Consider the following 10,038-nt stretch of genomic DNA (forward strand, 5'->3'; position numbering starts at 1 on the left):
GAGTACACCCTGCTCACACAGGAAGCGGCGCACGTCCTAATCCAGGCAACTTTCACTCTCCCGTTGGATTACTGCAACTCGCTGTTGGCTTGGGCTTCCTGCCTGGCTCATTAAACCGCCTACACTCATCCGAAGCCGCAGCCGTCTGGTGTTCAACCTGTCGCCAGTTCTCTCACGTCACCGCCGCTCCTCCGCTCCCCTCCACTGGCTTCCAGTTGAAGCTCGCATCCGCTACAAGACCATGGTGCGGCCTACGGAGCTGTTGAGGGGAACGGCACCTCAGTACCTTCAGGCTCTGATCAGGCCTACACCAAACTAGGCACTGCTTCATCCACCTCTGCCTGCTCGCTCCCTACCACTGAGGAAGTCAGTTTCCCGCGCAGCCCAGTCAAAAACTGTCGCTGCTCTGGCCCCCAATGGTGGAACAAAACTCCCTCACGACCAGAGACACGGAGTCAATCACACTTCCGGAGACACCTGAAACCCCACTCTTTAAGGAATACCTAGGATAGGATAAAGTAATCCTTCTGACCCCCCCCCCCCCCCTTAAAGATTTAGATTGCACTATTAAAGTGGCTGTTCCACGGCATGTCTGGATGTCATAAGGTGAATGCACCAATTTGTAAGTCGCTCTGGATAAGAGCGTCTGCTAAATGACTTAAATGTAAATGTAAATGGGTGTAAATGCGTTTTAGAAGAAGCGGGAGACAGAGGTTGGGATAAACTTGGCCTGGGTGGGTAAGGGAGGACAAGGAGGGGAGGTGGGGACAAGCTTGGCTTGGGTGTGGTAAAGGGGTGAGAACAGGGAGGGGGAGGTGGAGAGGGATGAATTTGGTTTGGGAGAGAGAAAGAAGAACTTAATTATAATACAATGTAATTGTATTTATTTTTTTATGACTTGTAAATTCGTTGTAAAATGAATAAGAGTTCTGGACAGATTAGAAAAGGTTATTGAATCATTATTATTATTACTATTCCTTGTTTTAAGATTTAATGGTGGTTATTAGTGAGAATGGAGAAGGGCTATATCAGGGGGATTGGGAGGGGGTGACTGGGAGGGCATCAGACACTTCTCGGAGGTGTGCCTGGGGCCTCCATTTCAGTCTCTCAGAGGACCCACTCACCCTAAGTAGACCCCACCAGCCACTATACTTACATTTAATTTATAAGGTAATACAAACCAACCACAGTACTTAAGTGGCAGTCTTTCTTCAAATGTATGTACAATGTATGTACAATGTATTATCCACAGTTATTTTGGTACATTAGGACAGGTGTCAGAGCTAAAAAGCACTAAAAGGCATAGAGCCATAGAGCCTCAAGTACTTTGCTTCATGTTTTTTTGTGTGTTTTGTTAAATATCTGCTCAGCCCAAACACTCTATATATGTAATGTATACAATAACTATGTACTGTATTTATACTATGATCCTTCTATTCTATGGAATGCCTACCGCCCTCATATGTCATGTCTGCTAAAATGTTTTACTTGGTTCTTCAATGATAGACGAAACAGTTAAGGTTAACTTTGATTCTATACATGGCCAACAAAATCAAACTTATCACATAGAATGATGGGGGTAAAAGCATATGGTTCTCGAACACTTGAAAAGATTGTCATTAGATGTGGTTTTCTTGCAGAGTAAAAAATGTTTAAAGGAGAAATTGAACATTTAAAAAGCTGAGTTGGAGAGGCCTATGCTGGCACGTACTGTAGTAACCGCAGAGATGTAGGCATCCTGATAAATAAAAATACATCATTTTCCCTTGTACCTTACATGGTGAAAAATACACATTGATTTCATTGTACTGTATATCCCACCATAGGAAAATCTGGTGATTTTTTATAGAATTTAAGCGATATTAGATCAAATCCAGAAAGGAACTATTATTTTAGCAGCTGACTTAATAAATAAAGCATTCGATAAGATTGACAGACTTAGTAATACAAAAGGCAAATTTAAATGTAATCTCTACAAATAATACATTATCTGATGAACTTGCTTTAGAAAGGGGCACAAAACAGGGATATCCCCTCTCCCCCCTCATGTTTGCACTGGCAATTGAACCACTTGCAGAAATAATTAGACAGGACCCAAACGTAACAGGTATCAGTATTGGTAAACATGAATATAAACTAAACTTATTTGCAGATGATCTCCTGATATACTTGACAAATATTGAAAACTCTCTCAAAAATCTCAGTATTTAAAATGTACATGGAAAAAAGCGAAATAATGTCAAATGGAAAAAAATAAAAAATAACTCACTATCTACAGCAATCCTTTAAGTGGACCATAAAAAATATACTTTCGTTGCTTAAAACCTCTACCGACCCCCCCTCCCGGATCCGGGATCATCCTCATCAAAAAATCTGACTAGCATAGCCTAGCCTAGCGCCACAGGGATATCATATAATATAATTTCATGAAATCACAAGTCCAATTCGGCAAATGAAAGATAAACATCTTGTGAATCCAGCCAACATTTCCGATTTTTAAAATGTTTTACAGTGAAAACACAATATATATTTATGTTAGCTCACCACAATAGCCAAACACACAACGCCATTTGTTCACCGCAAACATAGCTTTCACAAAACCCACAAATAGAGATAAAATTAATCACTAACCTTTGAACAACTTCATCAGATGACAGTCTTATAACATCATGTTATACAAACATTATTTTGTCGAAATGGGAGATTTATAGTATAAATCGTAGTTTTACATGCAGCCATCGTCACAAATACATCAAAACAGCAGAATAATTACAGAGAGCAACGTGAAATACCAAAATACTCACATAAAACATTTATGAAAAATAACATGTTGTAGAGCAAATGAAGAAAAACATTCTTGTGAATCCAGCCAATATTTCTGATTTTTTAAGTGTTTACAGCGAAAACACAACATATATTTATGTTAGCTCACCACAATATCCAAAAACACACGCCATTTTTCCACCGCAAAGGTAGCTTCACAAACCACAAATAGAGATAGAAAATCACTAACCTTTTGAACAACTTCATCTGATGACAGTCTTATAACATCATTTATACAATACATTTATGTTTTGTTCGAAAATGGCATATTTATAGCTACAAAATCCTGGTTTTACACTGTGAATACGGCGCCAAAATGCACCAAATTGTTAGGAGAAATTTTTGGCAGTCACGTAATCTAACCAAAAACTCATCATAAACTTTGCTAAAAAATACATGTTGTACAGCAAATAGAAAGATACACTGGTTCGTAATGCACCGCAAAATGTGTAGATTTAAAAAAAATTAACTTTTAGTACAAAGTACAGCATGTAATAATCTGACAGCGCCCACCACTCTCCGCCATGTGAGCCAACATATTCCACCAAAATACGAAATAACATCATACAATTCCTTACCTTTGATGATCTTCCATCATAATTAGTGCAAGGAGTCCTAGTTCCACAATTAAACTCGTTTTTTTGTTTAGAATGTCAATTTCTTCTGTCGAATTAGGCAACTTGGCACTGTGAGCGCAAACATGTCCATGAACTCTTGGCACATGGAACGAAAAATTCCAAAAGTCACCAATAACGTCAATAAACTGGTCAAACTCAGTTGAAAATCCATCTTTATGATGTTTTTCTCATATGTATCAATAACGTCCAAGACGAGCATTTCCGTTGTGTCTAACTAACGCATTTCAAGAAAGAATATGGCTCTCTAGTGCGCAAGCACAATACTGCCAATTAGGCGGACCTGTCACTCCAAAAGCCTCTTCATTCCGGTCTCCATCAAGCTAGGCAACCCCATTCAACATTCTACTGCCTGTTGACATCTAGTGGAAGGCGTATGAAGTGCATACAGATCCATAAATATAAGGCAATTGAATAGGCAAGGCCTTACACAGACACCCATTTTCAGAATTTTCACTTCCTGTTTGGAAGTTTGCTGCCAAATGAGTTCTGTTTTACTCACAGATATAATTCAAACAGTTTTAGAAACTTCAGAGTGTTTTCTATCCAATAGTAATAATAATATGCATATCGTATGATCTAGAACAGAGTACGAGGCCGTTTAATTTGGGCACGATTTTTCCCCAAAGTGAAAACAGTGCCCCCTATTAAGAATAAGTTATTAATAAGTGACAATTAACAACAAATATATAAAGATCATTTTATTCTATTATTCAACAATATGAAAGCAAATCTAATTCAATAGAATAATTTTCACATAAATCTTACAGGCAAAATAAACCTCTAGAATGGCATGGCTCCCAAAGTTTTATATTTATTTTTGGTAATACCAATTACCCACTGAAGATTTCCTGTTACCAAGTCACTGACGGTTTCCCTGCCGTCTTTAAAAAAGTATACACAGTCATAATAGACTTTATATGGGCTAATAAATGTAATAGAATAAAAAGGAACGTTTTACATCTTCCTAAGCCTGGGGGTGGTTTTAACATTCCAGACTTGGAATTGTATCAAATCACTACCAAAGGATTTTACTTGCAACATATAGTTGAATGCACTAAAGCAGAACAATGGGTACATATTGAGGATGCACATGCTCATCCCCAGAATCTTTTTACGTGTCTATTTTCAAAGGATAAAGCTAAGAACATGAACAACTTCATAGTGAAGAACACTAACAATATGGAAGAAAATGTATCGTATTCTACAAGAACCTAAAACACAACCTTATGGAACAATACGTGGATAGTTTATCAGAATTCACCAATAAATTGGTCTACATGGAAAACTAAAGGCATGGAAACCGTAAATGACTTGGTAACAGGAAATACATTTATTTCCTTGACAGAATGAAAAAGTAATTTTGGACTGACCGAATGTAGATAGTTTCAAATACATGGAACTTGAAAGTTACATATCAAGAAATTTCCATTTGAAATCTTTTGGACATCAGAGCAAACTAATAAAACTACAGTTAACGAACATTTACCATTAATCCAGTTTCATCTAACGTATAGATTCTATTGTACAAAATTCATGTGGAAAACTAACAATGATTCAATAATCCATGCTTTCTGGGAATGCTATCAAGTCCAAAAGTTACAGGTGGAGATAGACAATTGGCTATCAGAAGTATTACAATATAAACTTTTAAGCCTTCTGTCTGCATACTGTATTTAGGTCTCCCGAGTGGCGCAGCGGTTCAAGGCACTGKCCGAGAAAAACTATTTGGTACAATTTAAGGCCACGTGACAAACAATAATACAGGCACTAGGGATGGAGGTGTGAGCATGCAGGACTGGGCAGAGGAGATGTAGTTGTTTTTTGTGTGTGTCTGTAACTTGTTTGTTTGTGTATGTTTATATGGTGTGAAATAAATAATGTAAAAAAATAAAAAATACATTTGAGAACATAACATTTGAAATGTCTTCAGGGTAAATCCATTTGAATTCAATCCATTTTTGACAGCAACCTTTTTGATTTGAACGAACCTTCCATACATATTTGCCCGTGTAGTGCTTAGAATGTGACTTTTTGGACATGAATGCCAAAACATTCAAGATATAATTTTGCATACCCCACCATGCCATGAGACATCTATGTCTTCATCACTGGAAAAGATAAACGGTTGAGATTTACATCACTTATAATTTCTGAAGATATGTTACCTTTAACCTCAATTAATTATATAAAAAAATATTTAAACTCCTATTTTTTAATACACTATATATATTTCAGCCACACCCATTGCTGACAGGTGTATAAAATCGGGCACACGGCCATGCAATCTCCATAGACAAACATTGGCAGTAGAACAGACTTACTGAAGAGCTCAGTGACTTTCAAAGTGGCACCTTCCCAACAACTCAGTTTGTTCAATTTCTGCCCTACTAGAGCTGCCCCGGATTTCATGGTTCGGGCTAGGCCCCTTAGTTCCAGCTAAGGGAAATCTTCATGCTACAGCATTCAATGACATTCTAGACACTTCTGTGCATCCAACTTTATTGCAACAGTTTGGGGAAGGCCCTTTCCTGTTTCAGCATGACATTGCCTCTGTGCACAAAGCGAGTGCACAAAGGTCCATACAGAAATGGTTTGACGAGATCGGTGTGGAAGAACTTGACTGGCCTACACAGAGCCCTGACCTCAACCCCATCAAACACCTTTGGGATGAATTGGAACGCCAACAGCGAGCCAGGCCTAATCGCCCAACATCAGAGCCCGATTTCACTAATGCTCTTGTGGCTGAATGGAAGTAAGTCCCCGCAGCAATGTTCCAACATCTAGTTGAAAGCCTTCCCAGAAGAGTGGAGGCTGTTATAGCAGCAAAGGGGGGACCAACTGCATATTAATGCCCATGATTTTGGAATGAGATGTTCAGGGAGCAGGTGTCCACAAACTTTTGGTCATGTAGTGTATTTCTTTCTGTGTGTTGTAATGTGTTTCTCCCACTTGGCACGCCTCTGGCCCCGTCCCTCACACATACCCAGGGACAAAGAAAGGGAGTGGGAAGGAGGCGGAAGGAAGGAAGTACACGGAGGAGAGGAAAGGTGGAAAGATGGCAGGAATGCTAAGAGGCGTTGTTGCGTTCTTACCATGGTGGTGAGGATGTACTTGTAAAACGCTGATGTCATCCCCAACTCTGATGCCTGTGGAGAGAGAGAGAAGCGAAGGAGGGAGGGGAGACAGAGAGAAGGAGAGCGAGATAGAAAGTAAGAGAGAAGTGGGGGGAAGATAGATGGGTTAGTGGTAGGAGACAGAGTGAGGCAGAAGCAGAGAGAAAGAGAGAGAGGGATGACAAGAGAGAGAGGGATGGAAAGAGAGAGCTTACCACAACCACAGTGTTAAATTGTCAAACTTACACAATAAAGCTTAAGGCAGAGAGTAGACAGAGCAGAGAGAGCAGAGAAGCAGAGAGCAGTGGTAATGCATGTACTGACAGACAGACAGACACAGTTCTATATAAAGGCCAATCTCTGAGTCACTCCTGTGCTCTGACTGCTGTTGCTACAGGCTGTACAATATACATCATCATAACACCACTGAATATGGATTACCGCATGTCAAATAGACAAGCTGTCAGTATGATTTAAGCTGCTTAAGATAATTGAACCATTGTTGCTCCGTGTATAACTTCACAGGGTTCTCTGCATTACTGTCCTGTATCCAGCAAGCAACAATCATCAGTCAAAGTAGACCCAGACCACAGATCTAGGATCAGATTAATATACCATGGGCCCTGATACTAAATCAGTCAATAGGTACAACTTCTCAGCCTGATCTCAGATCTGTTTGTGCTCTACATGCGACAACTCYTGTAMCWACTCTATAAAAGCCACCCTAGCATTGAGGCATGACCCCTGACCTTTTTGAGGATGAGGTAGGAGATGGAGGCGTTGGCGTCGATGATGATGGTGGCCACCTTGTCGTCTCGTATCTCCTTCAGCAGAGGGGTGGGATCCAGGCTGTCATCCAGCATCCTGATTGACAGCGTCTCCCTGGAGATCAGGAAGCGCCGCACTAGCTCCTCCAATCGCAGAAGGCCTGAGGGGCGGAGCCGGGAGAGAGCCGGAGAGAAGGGGAAGAGAAGGGGTAGAATAACAGAGACATTTTGAGACTTAATTTAACATCCCACAAACGAACATGGGATGTTGGAGATTGACATTGTAAAATACATAGAAAGTGTGCTATACTGGTAGTTCTAACAACATATCCTATAAATCAGGTTCTGGGGAGATTCAATAATTATATTGTGCTAACCCTCCATTGTGGCATTGACATAGAATATCTAGAATTTGACATTGTTACCTATTGCATATATATTGTACAGCACTGTGTCACGCCCTGACCATAAAGAGCCATTGTTTCTCTATGGTGTAGTAGGTCAGGGCGTGACTAGGGGGTATTCTAGTTTATTATTTCTATGTTGTGTTCTAGTTTATTTTTTTATGTTGGTGTTTTGTATGATTCCCATTTAGAGGCAGCTAGTAATCGTTGTCTCTAATTTGGGATCATATTTAAGTAGCTATTTTTCCCACCTGTGTTTGTGGGATATTATTTTGTGTTTGTGCATGTGCACCACGTAGTCACGTTTCGTTGTTCGTTTATTGTTTTGTTTAAGTTTCACTTTATATTAAAGATGTGGAACTCTACGTACGCTGCGCCTTGGTCCAGTTCTTACGACAACCGTGACAGAATATCCCACCAAAAGAGGACCAAGCAGGGTATCCACGAGGTAAAGGAGTTTTGGACATGGGAAGAAGTGATGGGTGGATGCAAAACCCTTCCTTAGCGGCAGACGGAAGGTAATAATGGAGGACAGCGACGACGCCAGGGTTCGCGGCCACAGAAAGCCCAAGGACAACCCCAAGATTTGCGGGGGGGGGGGGCGGCTGAGCCGCGGGAAGAGCCAGAGCACATGGAGCAGGCGATAGAGAGGTGGTCGGTCGACCCAAGGAGAGAGCCAGAGCCCGCCTGGGAGTCGATGGAGCAGTGTGAAGAGGGATATCGGAGAATGATGTTGGCGAAGAGTAGGCTGCAGCGTAGGCGGGCTGAAGTTCGGGTCATCAGTCCGTTGCCATCTGTGCCGGCTTCACGCACCAGATCTCCAGTGCGCCTCCCCAGCCCGGTACGTCATGTGCCTGCTCCCTGCACTCGCCCTGAAGAGCCAGAGACCGTCAAGGGAGGCAATGGGGAAGTTGGGAGAGAGAGAGAGATGTTGTGCAAATGTGATCTGCTCAACATCCGACCAGAGGATCCGGTTAGCAGTCTGGTGCAACCTGGGCCGTCTCCACGGTTCTGGCCTCCAGTGCGCCTCCCCAGTCCGGTACGTCCTGTGTCTCCTCCTCGCACTCACCCTGAAGTGCGTGTTCCCAGTCCGGTACGTCCTGTGCCTCCTCCACGCACTCGCCCTGAAGAGCGTGTCACCAGTCCAGTGCAACCTGTGCCGGCTCCACGCAACAGGCCTCCAGTGCGCCTCCCCAGTCCGGTGCAACCTGTGCCGGCTCCACGCAACATGCCTCCAGTGCGCCTCCCCAGTCCGGTACGTCCTGTGCCTGCTTCCCGCACTCGCCCTGAAGTGCGTGTCACCAGTCCGGTGCTACTTGTACCGGCTCCACGCACTAGGCCTCCAGTGCACATTCACAGTCCAGAGCTTCCGGCGACGGTTCACAGCCCAGAGCTTCCGGCGACGGTTCACAGTCCAGAGCTTCAGGCGACGGTTCACAGCCCGGGGCGTCCGGCGACGGTTCCCAGCCCGGGGCGTCCGGCGACGGTTCCCAGCCCGGGGCGTCCGGCGACGGTTCCCAGCCCGGGGCGTCCGGCGACGGTTCCCAGCCCGGGGCTTCCGGCGACGGTTCCCAGTTCGGAGCTTCCGGCGACGGTTCCCGGTCCGGAGCTTCCGGCGACGGTTCCCGGTCCGGAGCTTCCGGCGACGGTTCCCGGTCCGGAGCTTCCGGCGACGGTTCCCGGTCCGGAGCTTCCGGCTACGGTTCCCGGTCCGGAGCTTCCGGCGACGGTTCACGGTTCACGGTCCGGAACCTCCGGCGACGGTTCCCGGTCCGGAGCCTCCGGCGACGGTTCCCGGTCCGGAACCTCCTGCGACAGTCCACGGTCCTGAACCTCCTGCGAGGGTCCACGGTCCGGAACCTCCTGCGAGGGTCCACGGTACGGAACCTCCTGCGAGGGTCCACGGTCCGGAACCTCCTGCGATGGACCATGGTCCGGAACCTCCTGCGACGGTCCACGGTCCGGAACCTCCAGCGATGGGCAACGGTCCAGAGCTTCCAGGCACGGCGTCCAGTCCAGCTCAATGGCCGGAGCCTTCCTCTGCGCCGATGTGTAGTCCAGGCACAGTGTCCAGTCTCGCTTCAAGGTCGGACTCTTCCTCGGCGCTGGTGTCCAGTCCAGGCAAGGCGTCCAGTCCTGCTCAAGGGCAGCAGGAGCTTCCTCTGTGCCGGTGCAGAGTCCAGTCACGGCATCCAGTCCAGCACCATGGCCGGAGCCTTCCTCAGCGCCAATGCCCAGTCCAGGCACGGTGTCCAGTTCCACTCCAGGGCAGGAACTTCCTCTGTGCCGGGTC

The 10,038-nt window shown here is 44.6% G+C and overlaps 2 protein-coding genes across 2 annotated transcripts in view; one reads left to right on the forward strand and one right to left on the reverse strand.

The window, feature by feature from the left end:
* The window catches only part of LOC112071107 (glutamate receptor ionotropic, kainate 5-like), a 25,915-nt gene extending 18,095 nt beyond the window's left edge, over nt 1–7,820 (reverse strand). Inside the window, exons 1-3 of the mRNA XM_024138581.2 lie at nt 7,800–7,820; nt 7,324–7,575; nt 6,554–6,607 (exon numbers count right to left, since the gene is read on the reverse strand). Of these exons, the coding sequence (XP_023994349.2) occupies nt 6,554–6,607; nt 7,324–7,575; nt 7,800–7,820 (327 nt within the window). The remainder of the gene's footprint in view (nt 1–6,553; nt 6,608–7,323; nt 7,576–7,799) is intronic.
* A 390-nt stretch (nt 7,821–8,210) lies between these two features.
* The window catches only part of LOC139024455 (protein SPT2 homolog), a 7,857-nt gene continuing 6,029 nt past the window's right edge, over nt 8,211–10,038 (forward strand). Inside the window, exons 1-3 of the mRNA XM_070439260.1 lie at nt 8,211–8,263; nt 8,366–8,399; nt 9,084–9,481. Coding sequence (XP_070295361.1) covers nt 8,211–8,263; nt 8,366–8,399; nt 9,084–9,481 — 485 coding nt within the window. The remainder of the gene's footprint in view (nt 8,264–8,365; nt 8,400–9,083; nt 9,482–10,038) is intronic.

This window comes from Salvelinus sp. IW2-2015, unplaced genomic scaffold, assembly GCF_002910315.2.
Source record: "Salvelinus sp. IW2-2015 unplaced genomic scaffold, ASM291031v2 Un_scaffold1523, whole genome shotgun sequence".
NCBI classification, from domain to species: Eukaryota; Metazoa; Chordata; class Actinopteri; order Salmoniformes; family Salmonidae; genus Salvelinus; species Salvelinus sp. IW2-2015.